This window comes from Crassostrea angulata, chromosome 10, assembly GCF_025612915.1.
Source record: "Crassostrea angulata isolate pt1a10 chromosome 10, ASM2561291v2, whole genome shotgun sequence".
In the NCBI taxonomy this organism is placed as follows: Eukaryota; Metazoa; Mollusca; class Bivalvia; order Ostreida; family Ostreidae; genus Magallana; species Magallana angulata.
Window position 1 is genome coordinate 37,346,772 of NC_069120.1, and position 23,808 is coordinate 37,370,579.

Sequence of the window (23,808 nt, forward strand, 5' to 3'; positions counted from 1 at the left end):
TTCTATATATAGATTTAGCATGTTTATTAATAAGCAAGTTACATTAAACTAAAATCCTTTACATATTTATAAGTTTGCTAAGTTTGTGCATATTCAAAGTGGTGGAAAGAATATTTTTTCGCGTAGAATCGGACGATGATATTAAATTCTTCAGCATCTTTAGATGATATCTCGAAAGCAAGTTCATACCAGCCAACAACAGCATGTGACAACAACAAATTCTGAATTCTAGAAATGCGCTAACTGTATTGTGATTCATAACATGGCTTTGACGTTTCCTTGTCAAAACAACAGATATCATTAAAATGAAGAATCAATTAATCAAAAAGTTAACAATGTTTTGTAAACCGTCGTTTACGCTCATTGAAGATATCAGTGTCTGAATTTTTTAAAGCTCTTTGTTTAGCTAAGAAATCTGAAAGTATATGTTTCGAAGATAAAAATATTGCATTAATCTTTTATTGTTAAAAAATACCAAATCATCAAAATCATAAGTACAACTGAATCCGGGGGACTGATAATCCGAACGTCGTAGTTCTATTTTATTGCAAAATAATATTATTTGACACACTCTTCTCTATGCCTGTTAAACTATTAAAAAATCACACGAATTCTTATTGCAATATTCTATAGTTTGTTAGTTAGTAACTTAAAAGATTGGCATAGTAATGCTGTGTTGGAAGAAAAAAAAGTTTGAAAAAAGAAACCGCTTTCTCATTCCGCTACTCATAATGAAATACCGTGTCACATTTCTAATAGGACTGCCCTTTTAATAATTAAACATATCTCAAACTATCTAAAAGAGAGAAACGGAAATAACTTGCTAGTTTTACAGTAAAGCTACACAAGCTGGCGAGCATAAAGATCGAATTAATAATTGATAACGTACAGGCAGCAGTTTTTTTTTATATGTGGCAACATCAATTGTATATTGAAAAAAGAAGATGTATTTTCATCGCCACGTTTTGTTGAATAGAATTATTGTTATTTAGTACGACAGGTGCGCGCGCTCTCCATTGTTTTATATACTGTGATGATGCTACTCAATCGACCCTCTTCCTCGCCGATGTAGTGCCATCATCAGCGGCTTGGCAGTCTAATGATAGTTCATAATTAATTCAAAGTGAGGCCTAGATGACCAGTTTTGTCTACAGCCTGGCCATTTCAGTGTACGTAGATGCTCCGTAAAATACCACTGGCGAGAAAGTTATTAGATGAAAAGTTTCCGTGGTTTATGATTTTTTTTTTCTTCTGTGGAATTTCGGAATTTCTTAAAGATTAATTTGTTCCTCGGAGGTCTGGGCTCCCTTTTTAAAAAATGAAACACGGTAAGGTTATTTTTTTATTCTTTAGCAATAACAATTCATTGTAGATTTATAGCTTTTTCAGTTTTTGTGCTAAGATTTAAAAGTATACTATGTAATCCGTGTTTATATTTTTTTTGTGGTCTGTAAAAGTTATAAATATTTTAGTTAGTCTAAAACAATGGTACATTGACTGAACATTTGATTTATGAATCTTGCAGCTGTATATAGCTAAACATGCATTTAATGCACAAGCATTTTTTACAATCTCAAATTTTTTGAACATTCTTCAAATTAAAAAAAAATCATTTAATGATGCCAGAAAAGCGATAAGATTTACATTGAAAGAAATTCCATTGGTCATGACTTTTTCACCTTTACCAAACACGCCCTATCGAACTTTTTACCAGAGTGCAAAAATAAACCTTTCGGCGAAAAAACATATACATGAATCCTACGTTAAACCAGTTTAAAATTTAATTTCAGGCATTTCCTGGTAATGTTAATGTTTTTTAGCGAACATTTAAATTTCACATCTACGTTTTTAAGAAGTTATACCCAAGCCACCCCAACGGTAGCAACAAAGGAAAAGTTTTACCAAGATAACGGAATTTGGTTGATGATACCAAATATAAATGTATGCACTGTTGAATTCAGAAATCGTGCTTATTGATTTCTATATAGTATCAACCTTTTCTGTACTAAATACAATACCGTACTCGTAATCGATGCTTGTAGTTGGACAGTGCTACAGGGAGTTTTAAAAACTGATTAAAAGTCATTAGAAATCGGCTTTTTACGCTAAGGTCCAATTTCACATTTGACATTTGCGTTTCACAATTTACGCATTGCAAATGGGATTGAAAATTATACATTTTCTGTCGATGAATTATTATGATTAAATGATCTGAATATGTCATCATTGTATTAAACCATGTTTGAAGAGGCCCTCCTCTAATGGGGAAAATTAAGGTGTCTGACGACAGATGTAAAATGTAAAATTAAAAATCAGCTTTATCTATATGGATTCAGGGGGTACAAAAGCCAGGTTCAAACCATCGCATTATATCGTGTCTACACATACAAATGTGACAACAGTTTATATTCCATGCGCATAATCTTTTACTAGTAGTTCATTTATTTATATAAGATGCCCTAGCAAGGTGGTTATGTTGTTAGAACCATTTTATCAAGACCTTGGACTTTCATCAGTAGGACGTTACAACCTATTTCTTCCGTCAATACAAGTTAAAAATGACGCCGGTTTTAAGTGAAATACAACACGGATTGCACAGTCTTAGCTCAAAAGCCAAACAAATCTTGTTGATTTCAAAGACCAATGGCTGAGTGGCCAGCAATGAAACGGACAGGCCTATGTCACAATGCTGTTTGACACAACTACCCAAAGTCCAAGCTCTTGTTAATATGGTTCTTATTACAACAACAATAGTAAATGTTAAGCCAATTCAACATGGACGATTGGAGATCTCCATTGAAGTATGCATATACATGTAAGATAGTTGAGAATCCAAGCCAAACTTGAAGCGTAAATCAGCTACGGTCAAAATTAGAACCAATACTTCGATCTTCAAGGAGTAATAAAGCCCAATGCGAAACATCAGAAACAAACGCTTCCGAGTCGACACCACTGCTTCATATAAAACATTTAGGCGGTAATAAAACTCATTCTTCTTGTGCAAAGATCTGTATCTTTTGCGACGTAGTCACTTATACAGTGAAGGGAAAAAAACCCCAAACCCAAGTTCACTGTCTGATCCGAGTCTACAGGGACCAAGAGCAATTAGTGTTCTTTTACATGTAAACATTTGGTACGTTGTAATGGACGTAGGAATTCGTTCTCGCGATGGAATCAAGACGCTGTGTCCGAGTTACCATCATGATTGCTGAGGCAAATGGCTTAGAATTTGTTTTCCCTGATTTTGATGCATGACATCTTTCTTTTACGTTTTGGATGAAACAACCGTGAAAGGATTTAGATAGGATGGGGTAGTGACACCCTAAACCATGGAACACCCATCTAATCAATTCAATATCTTCTGCAACCTAAAGTTTTTACTTAAAAACAATATGAATTATCGCCAATGAACTTTTATTAGGGAAGGTTTTTTAATGATGCAGGGTCGGATTTAGAAATAACTAGTATACTCTGTCCCAAGATATCCTCGATTCACATATTGCATAATTACTCGATATTTATAAATACCTCAGGATTCAAACGATGTTCATTCCAAAGTATGAAAAAATTCCAAGACTTCTCCGTTGAAACGCCTCCTTTACCTTATCATGTTTCAATATACGGATAAAAATTGTGATGTCTACGGAGATTTTGTATTGCAGCAGACCCGGATGATAACGTTGAAAAATTGCGCGAGGTAATCCGAGTGACTTCCGAAAGAAGAAATCTCCGTATGAAAAAATTTGAAAAATGATAATGTGTCAGTGAAGATATTTTGGAAATTTTCCCTTTCATGCATTGATTTCAATTGCACATCTTTTTCAGGTATGTGTATTTTTTTAAATTAAAAATCGGCCGAACGTGCTGCATAAATATCTTGAGACAGACTATCGATATCCGCTCATGCACATTTGCAAACGTTTAATTTATCAACTTAAACCAAATATCCGTTTTTACGCAGTAGTCTTACTCAAATGATACAAATTGCATTTATATTATACGATATCAAACATGTAGATATATAATTGAAACTTTCAATCCACATTCTGATTGTCTACAATGTTGCAATGATTCCTTGTACACTTTTAATGGTCATTCGGGTAGCATATAACTGCAACCACCTAGATCCTTTTATATTGTAAACAATTGAAAAGAAATGATTGTGAAAATAAATGAGCTGATTAATCGTAAAATATAAAGTCATGCAACAAATGAAATCACATAATATGATACGCGTATCAGATGTTTCAAGTAGGAGAATACATGTTAAACGTGCCTTACTTTCAAATATGTAGGCAACAGATGTAGATCATTAACGATTGAGAACTGTTTTTATGATAAGGACAAATCAATATTCAAGGAAGAACATGTCAACCTACTGTGTTTAAGAAATGATGCTATTTTCTTCAGACATTGATTTTCTGAGATATTAGAAAAAAACCTACCATGTTACGGACACCCCCCCCCACCTCCCCACAAAAAAAAGATGAACGCGGGACGGTATTATATTCTTTTAATTCTATTTTGAGGTTCTCTTCAAAGTTGATGTTATAAGCAATAGAGTAAAAGTGCCTTTTAAAAAAAAAAAACTGAACTTAGTCTTTATATCAATTGTATACATCATGGTTTTTATTTTTGGACGCTGACTATCCAATCAGTGGTCTTTCCGCCAACTCTAGAATAGATCGTCTTATTCGTAAAGTGCTGTCTAAAACTAGAATTTCAACACCCTTTCTACCCATTGTTGATAAATATCCTCATTTCTGAGCGTCCAGAAACACTTGGACATTAATATGTACATCTGGATATGATATTGATTGATTTTGACCACAGACAAGTGTGAAGAGATATAATTGCACACACGTTTGCTATCCGTCTGGAATTCTTCTGCTTCGCTCATTGTTTTGAATTTTCTAATGGAAATTTCGGCGCGCGGGAAATTGGTGGTGAATCCCCACCCACCAATTTGGTGTTAAATATGGACAAACATGTATTCATAAAACCGCATCTGCTTTTCGATGTTTGGATGGCGATTCGAGACTTAAAGTGATAAAGGTTGGTAATTTTGCAAATTGATATCGAAGCCCTTGAAGAAGTAACTTGACTTATTAACGTAAATTCAGTTTTAAGAAATATCGTGGTTTCATGTTTATTACCAGACAAAAATATGAGTTTTAAATTAATTGTAGAATTAGGATAAAGTTCAAATAAAATGAGTGAACGTAAACATGAATTAGATAAACGTTGTCCAATCGAAAGAGACACCATCCCTTTTCCAAAATAAAACCGTCATCTTAAACAAATTATTTATAGTTTGTTATCGCATATAAATAAAAAAAAAAGCAAAGCAAGGAATTTCAAAATTGCAAAAAAGTAGTTTTAAAAATCGTTGTGATGCAAATTTAAAATATCAATGTCGTTTGGATCTCACGCCTCAAATTTAACATACAAAGATGCCATTACATGTACAAACGTGGTCATTTCATTGTTGATATTGTCCTATACACATATGTATTGATTTGTTTCGCCTCACTTGGTCCGATATAACTGTGTTGATGTTGATGAGTATGAGTCTTTATCTAGCGCCATTATTCCCGTCCTACCTATTGCTTCATCAGTCTACCACGTGACCTCTTCGGGCAATTATAGCAGTTTACAAGGTACATGAACATGCATCTATATCGATTGACTCGCTCTGTAATTATTGGACACCTGCACGACTATAGGGTCTCGTTGGAATTACTATGAAACGATTTTGCAGTGTCCAGTGTTGACCTTTTGAACAAAATAAGTCAATTGAAACCCATGTTAGGAAGAATTTATACTAGCCTTGCGTTTGTCTGTTTATCAACTGCGTGATTAGCCTTAGCAATAGGAGATCCATGAGGAAAAAAAGCCGGACACTGCAATTCTGTAGAAAGGGACTGCTTTTAATATCCCTTTTCTAATTTCCTAATTGATTGTTCTTCTCGTAAAAATGATGTGGATCGGTACAAAGTATGCACTTACAACCATAATGGTGGTTATTCAAATTAGCGAATTGCACTCTCCTCTCTCTAAATATCTCTTCCTCCCCCGTGGACTTGCAGAATGTTGAATTAGCAAGCATATTTTGCTTACCTATAGGCAAAGCGCCTGCATAATTTTAACAAAAGCTTTCTTACACCTTAAAGTAATGTAGCATAAAAACATCATTGTTTATGCCAAGCCTGTCAGGTGTGTATTGACCTGTTTTTTTTTTTTAAAACTAATTACTAGTATTCCAGCCAGGTAGGACACAATTTCAGTGGTATTGAGGTTAGGGTGTGACTATGAATCAATATAATGAGAAACAAAGAAACTGATTTAGGGGAAACGGAAAGAGAATATTTTTGTTAGAAGTCATACGCAACATATGTATGACATCGCTGGCATCGGGAGGTAATTAATTTCGTCTTTATTAACACAAATAATGCAGCGTATCATCTAAAACTAGAAAAAGAAAGAATACAAATATCTTGCAATTAATTCCTACCAAATGATGTCTTTAATCTTTAGCATTTTAGCTTTGATAAATAAACCAAATAATGTGTCTTTTTGTGTTCTAGCTTTGATATTTATTTTGACTTTTTGTTTGTTAGCTTTGATATCTACTTTTCATATGCTATTAACGTGCCAAATTCGATAAAGATTTTACGAGAGTATACACAGCGCTATTGCCTTTTTATTTGAATTATATTTCTTGGAAACAGAGAAGCAAAAGCATTTTTTTGTTTTATTACTAGTATGGCTTTTATCCTAATTGCTTCTGATCACGATAAAATAATAATATTCGTCTTTTGTTTTTGTTATCAGAATGTTAAAGAAGTTTGTACGGTGACGATAGATGTTCAGTTTATATTTCGTTATGAGGACTGGATAGCCTTAATCTCCTTTAGAATAAGAGCTTTATATAAGAAAAATTTGATAATGAATTTAGCAAATAATACATGTTCTCTGACCCTTAGAAATATTGAATGGAAATTTTCATTTCAGGCCCAGATCTAGATGGTGTGTGTGTGTGTGGGGGGGGGGGGGGTTTAGGGGGCAAAATTCAAATTTCTTTAAATTGCATTTTAAAAAAACCAAAAATATGCCTCGGACCCCCGACCCCCCCCCCCCCCCCCCCCCCCCCGAGCAAACTCAAATAACCGTTGGAACACACCCCCTCCCGGAAAAATTTCTCGATCCGCGCATGTACTTGACTTTAAAATGATGAGAAGACAGACATACCACTTTTCCAGCTGTTAAAAAGCACATGGGATCACACTTAGTCTTAATAAGATTTGGGTTAACGAAAAGAAAAGTACATTCTGAGTTTTTATGTCATTCACCTTAATTTTTCGTTTATGGATGCATCTGTTAGGGGAAATGCACAGCTATAGAGCAAAGATACTGGGATTGAGAAGCGGAGAAATATGCACAAACATTCATGGCATCCATAAGATTTAAAAAAAAAAAAATTGATAGATGTTGTTTGATTTATGATTTTAACAACAACAAAATTTAAGCAGATGGAGTTTACAATTATCATGATTATGCTTATAAAAGTATATACCTATACAGGTAGCTAAAATAGGCTGACCATTGAATCACGCTCTGGGAAAAGTTTCTACGCAGGTATATTATGATCATCTTCGCTAGCCAAGGGTTTTCGGGGAGCAAAGTGGACCGAAAACCCTTGGCTAGCGAAGATGTATTATGATATGTCCATCAAATCTCAGCTAACCCTTTAAATAAAGTCTATGATATATATGTTTTGAATTATATCGTTTTCCCTTATGCTAATATGACTTTTTGGGGGGTGGGTGGAGTGGGGCGCTTGATTGTTTACAAAGCCGTGTAAAATATATTCAGGTAAAACCCTCAGATAAAACATTGGTAAAATTTATCGAGGCAGTTGAAAAAGCAAAGACTTCATTGAAAAGATTGTTTGTCTTTTTTTTTTTTACTAGTTTTAAAAAAATTGAAGCCATTTGTTTCAGATATAATCAAAACCAGGATTACCACATTAAATGTAGACCGGAAAAACAAAATAACATGTTACATAAACCACTCACAATCTGTAGTTTCTCATTAAGAATTTATGTATCCCGACTTCCTTGTTTATATACGATAACCCAAAACATTTTGCCTAAGCTCTTGAAGAAAGCAATCTCTTGTTACAAAAGTTACGATCTTCAAATTGCATATTTTAAAAAAAAATTTGAGTTAACAATGACTATTCAATATTGGTCACGCTGACGTTGGCTAAATTGTGTATCAATGAAAAATGAAACACCAGCGCCAATATAAACTTTGGCACATGAATAATATACATGCGCGGATCCAGAAAATTTTCCAGAGAAGGGGGGGGGGTCCGACGGTAATTTGAGTTTGCCGGGGGGGGGGGGGGGGTCTGGACCCCCTCTGATCTCCCCTTTAGATCCGCGCATGGTATACATTGACAGTTAGTGAGCGAGTAACAATGTTATAGAATTGCAATAATGAACTGGAAGAATTATGAATTATTTAGATCATAAATCATAAAATTCATATTCCCAAATTACACACCATTTACAACGGCTGTCAGATTGCACCGGTAATTTCCAGTCAGTTCCCTATTTTTTGGGCTTTCATTAAAATACCAAATAAAATTTAGCTTTGTCTCCAATTTTCGAAGAAACAGGGGACATTATTTTACGTGTAAATGCAGATTAAACATATTCGGAATCATTCCATTATGCACTTGACATTTAAATATTTCGACTGATTTTTTGATAAGAATGAAGATTTTTTTCATTAACCTTTCTTTTTTATACTTTAAATCAAGTTATCAGTTACAATTGTACAAAACAAGAGACAACAAAGGAATTTACAGATCGTACAACTAGATCTACTGTGGTTTATACCAACGAGCATCGAGAGGGGGGAGATGGGTGGGTGGGTGGGTGGGGGGATATCAGCAGACCTTTCCCCAACATCTTGACATGTCAAACAATGTAGCAAACACTAGAAAACTTAACCAAGCATCAAAATCCTAATCCATGGGGTTGAGCGGTGGAGGTGGGGGGGGGGGGGGGGGGTTAAAAATTGAGGAACCATCTCGTTACATATTAATTTACTTTTTCTCTCTATATTAATATGAAAAAATAATTGCAGCTAAGTCCCTGTATATGCATATATAAAACATATTTTTATTCTGGATCTGCCTTTCCGTCCTTATTTAGTCGGCACTCTTCCATTGGTTATACATGTACCAAGAAATACGATATAGCATAGAGCCGTCTGGATTTTATTGTATTGTGGGTGTGTTTATACAAGTATGGAGTCATTTGTAAGGATTAATGTACACAATGTGTAGAGCAAACTAAAAATGCTTACCGAAAACATTGAACTGGAAAATTTACAATCACGATATCATCTTTAAATTTACTAAGGTAGGCGAATGGCTTAAACGTTTTAGCTGTCTTAATCTCATGTCATCTAGAATGTATAAATAAACCATGTATATGCGTTATGTATTATTCCTACTGAGTCATGTCTGACATCGACTCTTAGTGAATTCAACAGTGAAATACACTTACATGTATTTGTGTTTACAGACCACGCGAAAATTTGATGCTACATTCGATAATTTGTATAAACGAGACAATAATTGCATGTTGACATGCATGTAACAACAAATTCAGCTATCGTGCATCTAGTGACTCGTTGATGAGTATACGCAATTCTAACTGTTACTATATGTACAAAAGCATATACAATAGAAGAATGTATTCTAGTGACCTACAAAGTACGTAAGCCGATACATCCTTAAAATGGACATACCACCGGCGACAAATAATGAAATTCAGCGTTTCCTGTTTATAAATCCATGCACACCGCAGTTTTTGTTGGTGTTTAATCACTTCCTTCATTAAAGAGTGCGCTTATTTACAAGTAAAATGATATTAATCCCGTCATTGCTGTATGTGAAACTGCTCATGCGTTCAAATTGTAACAGTTTAAATCAATTGTGACACTTTAAATGGTGCACAATTCTTGCTCCCTTCGGTAAGAGCGTGTTGTCTTCTTGTCTTGAATCTCTAGCTAGATGACGCGACAATTGGATTGATATGGAGATTTCATTTATGTACATGTATAGTATTACCTTTATCTTTTTCAGACGAAATGCTAAGTGGAAGCTAAGCTAAGTGAAAACCCACAATGGGGTTGCAATCTCCCACGTGATACTTTATTTGTTAGTAGCCGATTCAAGAGAAAAAAAGGATCTACGTATGATGCAGTCTTGCGACACTGTGATATTTTTTCTCTCGGAAAACTTTAACTAAAGAGTTCGTTGGGATATAACAGTACGAAAGGCAGAAAAATGAATGCAGTGAATCGCTTGACCCTTCTGCTGGCCACGGTGGTAAATTTGATTGAAACTGGCCAGTCTAACAAAAATGTCATACGTATGGGGTACATCACAGGCTCCAAACTTAAGGTCGCCGACGGTTTCTTCAGTACACGCCACGGTCAAAGAATATCAGGGGCCATCACTTACGCTAGGGACCAAATCAACAACGATTCGTCCATTCTTCCAAACCATACCCTGGAATTTCTCGTGGCCGAGACGTACTCCCAAGAGCTGCACAGTATCAAGGAGACAGTGGAATTGATTGATAGAAATATCTCCGTGTATATAGGGCCACAGGAGACCTGTGTCCACGAAGGAAGAATAGCTGCCTCTTTCAACCTGCCCATGATTTCTTACGTAAGTCTTTTACATTAACAAGTATAAAAGATGTGGTGGTGGTGGTGGGGGGGGGGGTCTGACATTTAAGATCCTAAGATTCATGGCAAAATTGCATAAAAGCGTCAAAATTCTTTCAATAAGATTTTTTTTGGACTTTCTAAAATAGATCCAAACATATACATGTAAACACTTATTTTTGTATGAAATGTGTCAATACCATTAATGTCCTTGGGTTAGATCTCTCAGAGTGAATTGTATTTATGTGTCTATAATGACCTTGTTATGGTAATTTCCTGTTTTGATGTTGCGTCGCGACAGTAACTTCGAAAAAAAAAATCAGTTAAAAGGAAAATTTGTAACTTCTAAGTAAATGTTAAAAATAAAAAATAACCATTTGCTGGATGTGGGAAGCAAATAAATAAAAAGGATACATTTGCAGATGGTACACTGTTTAAAGGTGAACGTCTCAACGTATTGTGTGTTTGTCACGCCGATGGTGTTAAGCAAGTCCATCGCACGCTGACTTTCTAATGATAAAGCATTCATTCACACTCACACACACACAATGGTCGATATAGAGTCACGTCGACACGGGCATATCAGTGTCTTCTGCATCCCAAGTATTCAGTGAAACCCTGGGTTATTGTATGTTATTGATATGTTCTTTCGACTTGAGTTGTGTCCTAGAATGATTAACTGAATCTACATTTGTAATCATAAAGAGTTTAAGATTCCATTTTTAGTACTTTATTTACCTCAAATCATTTGACAAATGTATGATCTGTTTAAATATTTACTTTTGCAGTACTATCAACGGGCTACACGTATATAAATATTTGATATACCAGTAAATATAACTTCACAGAAACGTCACGAAAAGAACTATACTTGGTGAAATATATAATTTATATACTATTAAGTATTTAGTATTGGGTGTTTCAAAATTATCGGTAAACATAATAGGAATATTACGAGGTTTATTTTTATTTCAATAGAAACAATAAAGCTTTACTGGCTGCTATATATTGCTCCAGTCTCCAGTTTTTGTCACTTTCTCTCTTTCGGGAACGTAAAACAGTAAACAGGTAGACGACCAAAAGTTCAGATCCACAGAGGCAGAAGTCGCACTTTGAGGCACTGATAATCATATACATGTTGGAATAACTCAATTATCCTATCCATACTTGTTAATATATCAAATTAAAGTCATGTCTTTCAGACAAAATAGTCAAGCTTTCATCTCACCAATATTTTGGAAGCAAAGTCAGCCATTGGTGTGTATGGTTTTAGAATCAGTTCATAAGTCAAATTATGATCGTTTTCTTGGTATCTTGACGAGGTCCGAGATAATGATTTGTACCGGAAACTCTTAATGTGCCACGGAATTGTTAAAATAAACATTTCTGAAGCATTCAATATTTGATAAGGTTAGTAGTCTTTAACCAAATGTTCAGTTAGTAGAAAAGATCCCGCTTAGACATACAACCATGCACTAAATACATCGTTTCATTTCTCATGAGAAAAAAGAATGAGTGATAACGGAAATCCTCCAATAGCTACGGATGCTATCAACTTTCCCGGTGATTGGCGCAATATCTGCTTTTCGGATATTAACAGATAAATACAACAATTAACTATGAAATTCTAGATCCTTATTTTCTTTTATAGTGCTAAAGATGGTTTATGGGATAGTATTTACAACCGACGGAAATGTAATTATGGTGTGATCGTTATTTGAGGAACGGTAGGGAAATGTTGTGACAGAGTGGATAAACTCATTTGTTATCGAGATTATAGCTTCATCATCCATTTTGCACCAAATTAGAACCGAAGAAAGAGAGACTGTAGCAATTCTCGTGCTTTACCTAGAAATGCTTTTATTGTTTATAAGTACGAACAAAATGGAATTACTCATTTTCGATTTGATGTGGCATGTTACAATGTACCCAAAAATACGTATATTGTACTGCAGTACCTGTGCCTATCGAATATTTAAAAAAGAGAGATAAAATACAGGAATCAGAGAAAATTGTGTTCTGACATACACACTAGTACATATGGTTTAACATATCAACTGAGGTCCCTTGTAGCAAGCAATTTAAGCAACTTTCCTCTTAAAATTGATACTGTTCTTATTATCCCCTTTAGGGAAGTATACAAACATAGCCTTCATGATGAAGAATATGACTGTCAATGTCTCTAAGAATAAATTTACAGGTCTTATCTAGCAAAGAGCCTTGTCAGAAGAAAAAGGAAATGTGCTGGAAATGGAATTTAGCAGCACGCTTTGCAATAATATCATAATTTAAAAAAAATTCAAGTACATTTCTTAAGATTTTGAATCGTTCGTTATTCATAAGCATTTGTGTCTGAAGCTCAGTTTAAATAGAACCAGACACTTAAGGTCTCTGGAAGTCTAAAAAACACAAATCTTATATTATCGATCCTCAGGTCCTTAAAAAATTGACGAGTTGATCCCCAAAATTCTTCACACAATCAAAAAGAGAAGACTGGTTTAAAAAAAATTGACAGAGAGAGTGAACGCGGCATTTATTGGGAATAGAGATCAACATGAATAAAAACATCCATCAATATTAAAAAAGTCACACATTCTAACTCTTTCTGAATGAAGGCTAAAACTTGCTTTTAATTAAGGTCTGCCATTCATAAATAAGTCATTATTACTACATGCCGACACAACATCAATTTAACTGTCTCATTGAAGAAGATTTTTTAACCATTAAACACGACGCCATGTCACATTAACGGAACTTGTTTCAGGAGATAAAATCGACACTTTTTTTTTACCCATTTTTTGTTTCAAACTATATCGATCATTCTGTGTATACCTGTTGCAAATGGTTTGCTTTCTTACCCTTTCTCTTTGTGCTTCCTTATCACATGCTTAATAAAAAAGTCTTAGGTTTTGAAGATTCGCAGCGTTTTTATACATATCCATTGGCAGCAGTGTGCGATTGGTGGATGTTTAGCTAGAATTTATGTTGAAAAGATGAAACATATTTAAATCTAAATTGATAACTTTCTTTGGTGAAAACGTATAGGAACTTGGAAATAGCGCTTGTTTGTCTGAAGGGTTGGCGCAAGATAAATGCTTGTGAGGTTGATATTGTGTTCTGTTATCTCTGGAACTTAGTTATATTATTTGGCGTTCATTACCAGTTTTACCTTGATTTTGGCGATATTGTTTATTTTTAGTCGCATATTCAAATGCTTGCGTAAGTAAAGCGGTGGGGAGTGACCAACCAAAAGACACGTTCGTGCCCTCTGGGGCGTATGGAGACTTGGATTCAGATACCGCGTTCGGGATCTCAGATTTAAGCAATATAGGTATCTTACAAGCTCAGTAGTGTAAAAAACAACTTTTCCATCAATCTGTTTCATGTCTGCAATAAAACAACATCGTACTTTTGCTGGCTTCATTTGCAATTGTAGTTTTGTATTCACCGATATTCTTAGATATCTCGTCGCCATCGAAAATCCATAGCATTAACGAATCTTTCGGTATTTGTGTATTAAACATTGTGTCACAGGATGTTTCCTACCCTCTTTATTTCCCTTAGGGCAAGTGATTCCCATTCTTCCTCAATATTAATTTGAGTGCGTACGATTGTAACAGGTGCATTATATCAACTACGTTTTACTAGAATTGAATCATTTACTGTTTTGATTAAAAGCTTCGTTAAAGCTAATTTATTTTTACACCATGCGTCGGGGGCAAAGAGTGTTGTTTCTGTCTTGTTAATGTCGGAGATTTTATGTCCTTTGACCACATGTACATTGATCAGAAATAAGATAATGTCAAGAGCAAAAAATAATAACATAATTTCTTGAATTCATTGTTGTAAAGAACTCAAATCTCTGTTATAATTACCAAGACACTGTGGTTCTTCAACATTTATTGAATACCAATTTTCGGGTATTTTTTTTTTACGAAAGCGAATGTTAATTGAAATGCGATAACTAGTTACATAATGTAATGCCAGGATATAATTGGACACTAATTAATATTTCCCCGCAACTGTAATATTCTCACTCAAACCACGAAAATTGATGTCCTTAAATATTGATAAAATCATAAAATGCAAAAATAAATAAATTCTCCGAAAAGGTACGATAAAGATTCCAAATTATAATTAACAAGATGTATTCGCTGTAGAAACTATACAATATCAATACTCTGCAAACATCATTAAATGCGTTAAAGGTTTAACTGATACATCAAGGAAACTAAGAATATTTTATTATATAACGAGATGTTGTATAAAATTTGCTTCATCTTCACTGCAAAAGGTTTTGAGATAGAGAGTCTTTTGTCAAGAACATTATAGGCCAAAATTGCCTCAAAGAGAGAAAATAATCAGCCATTTAGATATTACTACATTGTTCAATACGACAGTGGATTCAGCAATGGCTCTATTTTTGTTATCTTTTTATTGCTCGTTTACAATTGATACCAACAGAAATTTATCGGATCTTTATGGTTGAAAAATTGATCAAGTTAACCAATATTTACAAAATTTCCATAGAAATGTTGTGAACAAAACAAACAGTTGTTGTGCACGTTAATTATGACGGATAAGATTATCTCGACAGTGATTAGGTGAGTTGTTCTTGCGTTTCATTTGACCACTAACTTATGCCGTGTTGTGTGTCAAACGCGTTTTGACACGTGTCAAACAAAGCTTTTTGTTTTATCTGAAAATGAAATGAATGAATTATTGAAAGAAGACTTTAGATAATGGTTTGTGAATTATTTGACTGAATTTTTAAGAGAAAATTTTTGATATTTTTAGGTATGATTACGTCTTAGCAAGATCAATCGTGCAAGAAATAGCATATGCTTCTGGGCTTTTGGTCTTGAGACTTGTTTTAATAAAAGATGAGCATACTATGTGTTTATAAAAAACTTTCTAAGATTTAAGACAACATTGTTTTTAAACGTACTCCCCAAGGAAGAGAGACGCACTCAAACGTATACATACAGATGAAAGGACGAGATGCAAGAATAATATCTTAAAAATTCCTTTTAAAAAGCGATGTTCATCGATTTGTCTTACAAAATTCATCAAGTGTTCACGATTAAGACGGTTGCGATTCCTTTATTACATGGAGATGTTGATGTCACTTGGGTCATGAATAAATGAAATGCGGACATTTTAATCCCTCAGATCTCGTTAATACAGATGTTGAAAGCGTCACACATTGTTTGGTTCCAGTTAACACGTCTCTTGTAGCATCTCCTTGTAACTACTTTTTTGTCTCTTTGGTGGCTGTAGAATTTCTTCAGAGCTCGTAAACAACGTTCATACTTTAGTAACCTACAACAACTTTTCTTGATTCTTCAATTGATAATATGATTTACTGTCGCGTGAGAAAGGAAATCAGGACAGTGCTGTTGCATTTCCGTGAAATCAATTTCTCTTTTCCCGCTAAGTACTACATCCCATGGACCCCATTCATTCATTAGATGCCGTACAGAGTTAACGAATTCAACCAAAGTAATTACCAAAGAAAAACCATTTCATTCTGAACCACCTTTGAAGAAAGTTGATTCACTCTTGCGTTTTTCGATTGCACAAACAAAACAAAATTTTTAGATTATATCTTCATTTTCTAACCAAACAACAACACAATAAATAAACAGATTAAATCTTTATTTTGTAATTCAACAAAGATTTTTAAGGTTATTTAAAACCCGATGAGAAATTGTCCTTGAATTCATAAAGATCTGCATTTGACAGACGCATATCCTGGAGGCTTTGTACGCTAAATACCCCAACAATGACACTACGCCGTATATTGTATCTTTCTTTGATAAAACAGCTGTTCTGGTTTCTGAACCGATCGAGCATATATATTACCGGTAAACACGTATTTTCAGCAATCTTTACATACAATTTGTCAGGGAATCTCATGCATATTGTAAGTAGTGCATATTGTCCTAAGTTGGATTTAGAAATTCGACAAGTGATTGCATTTGGGTCATAAAGGAATTACATTTTTAATAGAACCATTTTAACAAGGCTTTGGACTTTCAATAGGGTGTAACTATCTATTTTTTGCGTCAAAAAAAGTTATATACACCGATTGCGTAGTCTTAACTCAAAAGCCAGACAAATCGTGTTGATTTTAAAGAGCCATGGCCAAGTGACGAGCAATGAAATAGACAGGCACACGTCACAATGCTGTTTGACACAACTACCCAAAGTCCAAGCTCTTGTTAAAAAGGTTCTAATGTATACAAATGAAATTGCATTTAATATCAAAAACAAAAATACTCTTCTCTCTGGAATACTCTTGACAATTGTGTTAAAAGTATTAGACTCAATTGTAATAATTCGAGAGAAAAAATGATCAATTAGAATAAACCCGTTCAAAATAAAACTTAATTTCCGCAGGATCGTCTTGCAAGCATATTTTTGTTACGATGTAGTCAACTAAATAATTATATTTTTTATTACCCTACGGATTTATAGCATCTGGCAACATTTGACATATGATAGCTTAGTATAAGCTTTAAGCCAAAGGTAAAAAAAAACAAGTTTGCTTTGATGATAGTAATAACTACATGTAGATATATCATATTAATATATAGATGTGATTCAGGTATATTTTTAAATTAATGGGTTGTTCTTTCGTATAATTGCGAATGTGTTTTTCAGCCATCACACAGAAGTAAATTAATGCTTGATTTGCATGTGTAATTCCTATATTCTATGTTTACAATTTTCTTCTTTGTTTTTAATTTTCGGGGGGGGGGGGGGGGTTAAAACGGCATGTGCCATGAAAATGAACCATAGAGAATTTCAAATTGTGTATTTTTAATGTCCAAAAACAATTTTACAAACAATGAGATATTTACGTCATATTTCACCCTGAGGCCGAAGGGTATATGAAATACAACCCGGAGTAAGTATTTATACATTTGATGTATTACTGACATTATAAGCTATATATACATTTAAGCATATCATTTGTGGAATCCACAAATATTGTTCTGACAATAACATTTAAAAAAAACAATAATATCTATTTTTAGTTTTGTGCAGCAGATGATGTGAGTGACAAGGTTAAATATCCGACATTTGCCAGAACTAAACCAACCGCTTCCCAAATATCAGCGAGTGTCGTCTGCATCTTGAAGAAATTTAACTGGAAGAAGGTCACTTTCATTCACACAGCGAACGAAGAAAATGGCTTGCCGGACACAGTGGCTACTATTGAAAGTGTAAGCATCTATTCAGCATATTGCCAATCAGTAACTGTTTACAAACTTTTTTTCGCACAAGAGAATATTTGTGATTTTGTGAAATTACCTTAACTCACTGTCACTTATCTTTGTTTTCACAAACATATTTCCACCATATATTTATTTACAGTGGTATCATTAAAATTCGTGGGGGCCAGTTTTCGTCGATTGCTTGAAATTCATAGGTTTGTGGAGACGTAATTTCGTGTTTTATCTTCTACCTACAAGAGGAAATAGACTTTATAACACTAATTTAATAATTCGGGGAGGATGTTAATTCGTGGATGAGATCGAGGTACCCACGAATTCCACGAAAATTGAGCCACCACGAAATCTAATGATTTCACAGTATTATATATTAAGATTTATGAACATGTCCCTATCGCTAATAACCATTCTTTAATCTTGTCACGAAAAAAAAATGATATGTATCATGTGATATTTTTAAATTTTATTGATCTTGTAAATTTCTCCATAGCCCTGTATCTTAATAAACTGGATTTCTTGAGATCTTCAATGACAAATTGATATTATTGTGTTAATAAAATACCGTTTGTATTCAGTTATAAATTCAATTAAATTTGCTTTTTGATCCTCAATTTCAAAAATCTTCATTGAAAATGTATAATTGTTATACTAAACTATACGGACTCTAGTTATAGTGGTTATATTTAATCATTTCTTCAGCTTATGAAGAGAGAAGGCATACAAATTACTGACAAGAGGAGTTACCGCTATCCATATTTCCACGGGGAAACGGAGAACCCTTTTACAAGTCTTGTAGCCGCAACGCGTACAAATACACGAAGTGGGTAAATTTTAAAGTGGGCAATTTAAAATGTTTATACTCTTAAGGAAAAAAAACTGATCAAAAACGATTTTTAGATTGATTCTTTGTTATTGTATTGCAAGAATACAGCAGAAAGCAAAAAGTAATAACCGTTTCTTACAATATTGTAGTCTACGTGGTTTTGGCCCAGTATTTTGAATTTATCGGCTTGATGGACCATCTGTATGAACTTGGCTTACTGGACACGGGGGAATATTTTGTTGTGGGCGTGTGTTTAGCTGAAAGTGACACCATCACACCTGATGCATATCTGAAAGGTACAGTAGGTTAATTGTTGACCAATAACATGTAGTTGACGTATTCAATATTTTTAAGATTGATTTGTTCGTCTATTATGATTCTTTTAGTTCTTTGAAGGTACGTGAAATACTATGCCAATTTGATTTTGTTGTGAATTATTTGTGTCAGTGTTATACATGTAACAGAAGGAATTTCTGAGAAAACTTTGTGATTTTTAAATATTATGTCATGTAGACCAGAGTGCAAAAACCGGACGTTTGCATCTTTATACAAGAATTAGTGACAGTTATTGTGAAAGTTTTAAAATTCGTAGGGCCAATTTTTATGGATTTCTCAAATTTTACAGGTTCGTTGGGACGTAATTTCGAGTATTAGAACCATTTCAACAAGAGCTTGGACTTTGGGTAGTTGAGTCAAACGGCAATGTGACGTAGGCCTGTCTATTTCATTGCAGGCCACTCAGCCGTGGCTCTTTGAAATCATCAGGATTTGTCTGGCTTTTGAGCGAAGATCAATCTGTGTATATTTCGCTTGAAACCAGCGTCATTTTAATTAACTTGTTTTGACGCAAGAAATAGATCGTTACATCGTACTGAAAGTCCAAGGTCTTGTTAAAGTGGTTCTATCTTATACCCTCAACAGTAAATATGACTGTAGTATCTGACCCTAATTTATTAATTCGTGGGGGAGGGTACTTCTTGGACCCAGGAATTCAACAAAAATTGAGCCACCACGAAATCTAATGATTCCACAGTAATTAAGCTATCTATCGACGAGAACGATTCATAAGCTATATTACCTTTATGTTATGGTTGGTCAACGTTCGGAAAATATTGCTGCGGCGAGCCGTAATTTCAAGAAAAATGACCATCCAACAGCATCTTATGCAAATGAAATGAGCCATAAGTGCTTTGCGGTCGTGTGCTGACACCAAGCTTTTCATTGTATTGGCAAGTCTGTATGTTTTATATTGCATTTATTCTTTAGAATTAATCAGCTCAACTAACGGGAAAGACCATGCAAAGGAACGACTAGAAGCTTTCAAATATTTCATCGGGGTCGTGGAATCGCCCCCAAATTATGATGAGTATGAGGAATTCAAAAGTATTGTCAACGAATATCTGGAAAAGCCACCTTTTAGTTTCCAGACCCCTTTCAAGGTCAATAAGACCATAGAGAAACGAGTAAGTTCAATTTTGCTTGAAAAGGTATACCAAACATTCATTCTCTGTTTATTATACAAAAAATGTGACTTTCATTCTATAAACGTCAAAAACAATTTCCATGTTCATTTTGTCACTAGAAGACGCACATATTAATCAATCCTCTTTTTGAAACTACAAAAAAATTAAATGTGAAATAGTAAATGTTGGCATAGATAGAGACATTTAAATGCTACATTTATAAAGATAAATACAATATTTTCCGGTAAACAGATTAATATGTCTGACACCCTCAACCCCTATAAAAATCGATTAATCATTCCAACCTTAACTTGAAAGTAGATGACCAAAAATTTTTTATAAAAGATTAGAAAATTGAGAATATATGACAACTAGTCAAATTGATTGATCGCTTTATCTACGAGTTTAATTGCGTGTTGACTTTATTTTACAGCTCAGGACCGAGGCTGCCTACCTCTATGACGCAGTCTGGTTATATGCTAGAACAGCGCACAAGATTCTGGAGCAAGGGGGAGACATCCGGAACGGCACCCTGATCATCGAAAACCTTATCAACGTCACCTACAAAAGTAGGACCACAGTTTTGTTTATTGCTCACTGATCAGCTTACGATACAACTTCGATAAATTTTCATACATTTTAAAGTTTAAAAATAAACAAAATAGTTGAAAATCCAAAGCGGGATGGTACTAGTATTTGTTTTCCATTCCCTACCGTACGAAAAGTTTGTAAATTTCAAGTTTGTAAATTAATATTTTCATTTTACGAGTAGAAAAAGGGGCTTTTGTTGCTAGATAATGTACATTTTAATACAGTTTACAAAGTTTCTCAACTTTTTAGGTATTTCTTCGTTTTGGTTTAATTGAAAAAAAAAAATATAAAAAATTTCAAAAATGGTTCTCAGGTGATAAATCACAATGTACCCTTGCGACGAAAGAATTTTAATTGTCATTGTAATTAAACGTTCGAATATATAATTGTTATAAGAATTAAAAAGGGAAGTCACGATTTATCATTACCAATACCATCAAACACAACCTTCCTCCCGGATATTAAAGAAAAATTTCCTTTTTTAAAAAGCCATAAACTATCGTCTATCAAAATTTAATTTTCAGAACAAAATGACAACCCCATTTTTCTCTTCAAGTCACTTTTCTATGATGCATTTGGAGCCATTTTCTGCTCAGTTATTCATCGATTCTTCTGCGACTTGAAATTCTGAATTTATGTTAACTTATTAAAATGCTAGCAGCGATAGATTCTTGCAAAAATTTACCACTGAATTGAAACGAAATACACGAGTATGTCAATTTTTGGTTTGGGTAACGAATTCCCTGAAGTGCAGTGAAAAAATACATGGCATGGAAAACGACACCGGATATTGAAATTAATTTACGATAACAATTGCATGTAAATTAATTTGTTCCAGTTAGATATTAGATATTCTGTTTGTCGATTTTTGCAGGTGCCATAGGATATACGACAAAGATAAATCAGCGAGGCGACTCGGAGGGAAACTTTACACTGCTCGCACTCAGGAACGAGAACTCTGTCTGGGGACTCTACCCCGTTGGGGTTTTCCGGCAGACATTTGATGAAATGCCTGTAAGTTCTCTGAGATATTGTGTTTCTATTCCACTGTCACTTGTGCGCATTCAACGACCGTTTCTCCCCTAATCTGATAAATTATTTATACGTTTTTGCAATTTCCGTTTTTTCTAAATGGTAATATCATATGACAAGTTTTTGCAAAAGAATTTAGATTCTGATTAAAGTGAGGGCCGTCCTAAGTTATTCATACATGTAACGTAACCTTCAGAACAGAAAACCTACGATAAGATTTAAACAAATAATTTTTAAGAATATTGAATTTGGAAAGGCTTATTTTAAATTCGGGTTTTCCAAAGGACAATTTTCTCCTAAACCTTCGCGTGCATGTAACGTTATTTTGAGCAACTTTGGATACTCTAATAAAAATCATGCATATCGTTTTCTTTAATTTATGAACTAAAAGCACATTTTCAAAAATGTTTTTACATCAACTATTTAATCGATTTTAAAGGATTTTGAGTTCTATGAAGGCAGGAGTATTGCTTGGCCTGGGGGTAAGATTCCCGTGGACGAGCCCGACTGTGGATATAATGGAGAGTACTGCATAGAACCCACTGGTAAGACATTAACTTTGATTGTCGAATTATTCCATCCACCCACGCGTGCATGATTATGAAACAGCATAAGAAATTCGTAAAAAATTAATAAACGTAAATGATTGTAACACAGTTAAAAAAAGATATACAATACCAAGAGTTCAAATATCAAGATATGTAAGCCAAAAAACCCAAAAAAACCAAACAAACAAAAACGAAAGCCAAAAAAGAAAAAAAAAATATACCAAAAACCCCCAAAACCGTCGCTTGTTCCTGTATTGCCATTATAGTCAGTCCCAAGATATTTATGCAGCACATTTGGACGATTTTTTATTAAAAATACAAATATCTGTGAAAGAAGTGCAATTGAAATAGTTGAAAGGGATATTTTCCAAGATAATTTCATTGACACATTATCATCTTTCACTCGGAAAAATTCACAGGAACGGAAACAGATTCCTTACGGAGATTTATAATGGGGAATGTTTACATCTTTTCTCCATTCGGAATACACTCGGAGTACATCGCGCAATTTTCCAAAGTAATCATCCGGGCTTGCTGCAATACAAAATCTTCGTAGACATCACATTTTTTAGCATTGTATTGAAACCTGATAAGCTAACAGGGGCGTTTCGACTGAGAAATCTTGGAAATTTTTCATACTTTTGAATAAACATCGTTTAAATCCTGAGGTATTTATGATTATCAAGCAATTAAGCCAAATGTGAATCAAGGATATCCTGGGACAGAGTATAATAGTTTTTATTTTGTTGATCTAGATTATACAGTTGAAATTGGTCTTGGAATAACTGGAGGGATTTTGCTTGTCATCATCATAATTGGAACCCTTTGTTATAGGTAAAATATTTAAAAAACTTTCCTGTCAAATTCCTTAATAATCTAATGTGTTACAAAGGACAAACATACAAATGTACTTTATAACAAAAAATGCATGAGTCATGAGTTCTAGTCTACGTCTGTTTTAATAATTATACTGTAACGATATGAATTTGGAAAGTGTATTTCGCAAACAAAGACTTAAGGAGGTGGGTGATCAAGAATTGACCATTAGATTTGCTTTAAACTTTGACATACGATATTTTTGGTCATAAACTTACATTAAGTAAAGGAAAAAACCAAATAATTTAACATTAAAATATTATCATTTTTTTTCTTTCTATATACAGAGCTCTTCTTTTTTAGGAGATTAAATAGTATACAGATGGTCACGACCATTGAGCCCCCTTAAATGCAATATTTATTTCCACAGAAATTGGAAGTATGAACAGGAGCTAGCCAGCCTCTTGTGGAAGATTGATTACAAGGATCTGACGATAGACTATGCCGACCCGTGTACCATGGTAAATCTCGGTCTATGC

The 23,808-nt window shown here is 34.1% G+C and overlaps 1 protein-coding gene across 6 annotated transcripts in view; it reads left to right on the plus strand.

Annotated features, from left to right (window-relative positions):
- LOC128166230 (receptor-type guanylate cyclase Gyc76C-like) overlaps nt 1–23,808 on the plus strand; it is a 50,781-nt gene that overhangs the window by 13,689 nt on the left and 13,284 nt on the right. For 2 of the 6 annotated variants that reach the window (XM_052831256.1, XM_052831254.1), the window contains exons 2-11: nt 10,166–10,756; nt 17,799–17,987; nt 18,696–18,816; nt 18,969–19,115; nt 20,086–20,282; nt 20,716–20,851; nt 21,748–21,887; nt 22,345–22,450; nt 23,209–23,287; nt 23,700–23,790. In XM_052831256.1, coding sequence (XP_052687216.1) covers nt 10,370–10,756; nt 17,799–17,987; nt 18,696–18,816; nt 18,969–19,115; nt 20,086–20,282; nt 20,716–20,851; nt 21,748–21,887; nt 22,345–22,450; nt 23,209–23,287; nt 23,700–23,790 — 1,593 coding nt within the window. In that variant the 5' untranslated portion in view covers nt 10,166–10,369. Of the gene's footprint in view, nt 1–1,040; nt 1,329–4,953; nt 5,056–9,275; nt 9,438–9,911; nt 10,054–10,165; nt 10,757–17,798; nt 17,988–18,695; nt 18,817–18,968; nt 19,116–20,085; nt 20,283–20,715; nt 20,852–21,747; nt 21,888–22,344; nt 22,451–23,208; nt 23,288–23,699; nt 23,791–23,808 lie in introns of those variants that run through there. The other 4 variants (XM_052831252.1, XM_052831255.1, XM_052831251.1 and 1 more) reach the window with 4 other exon arrangements.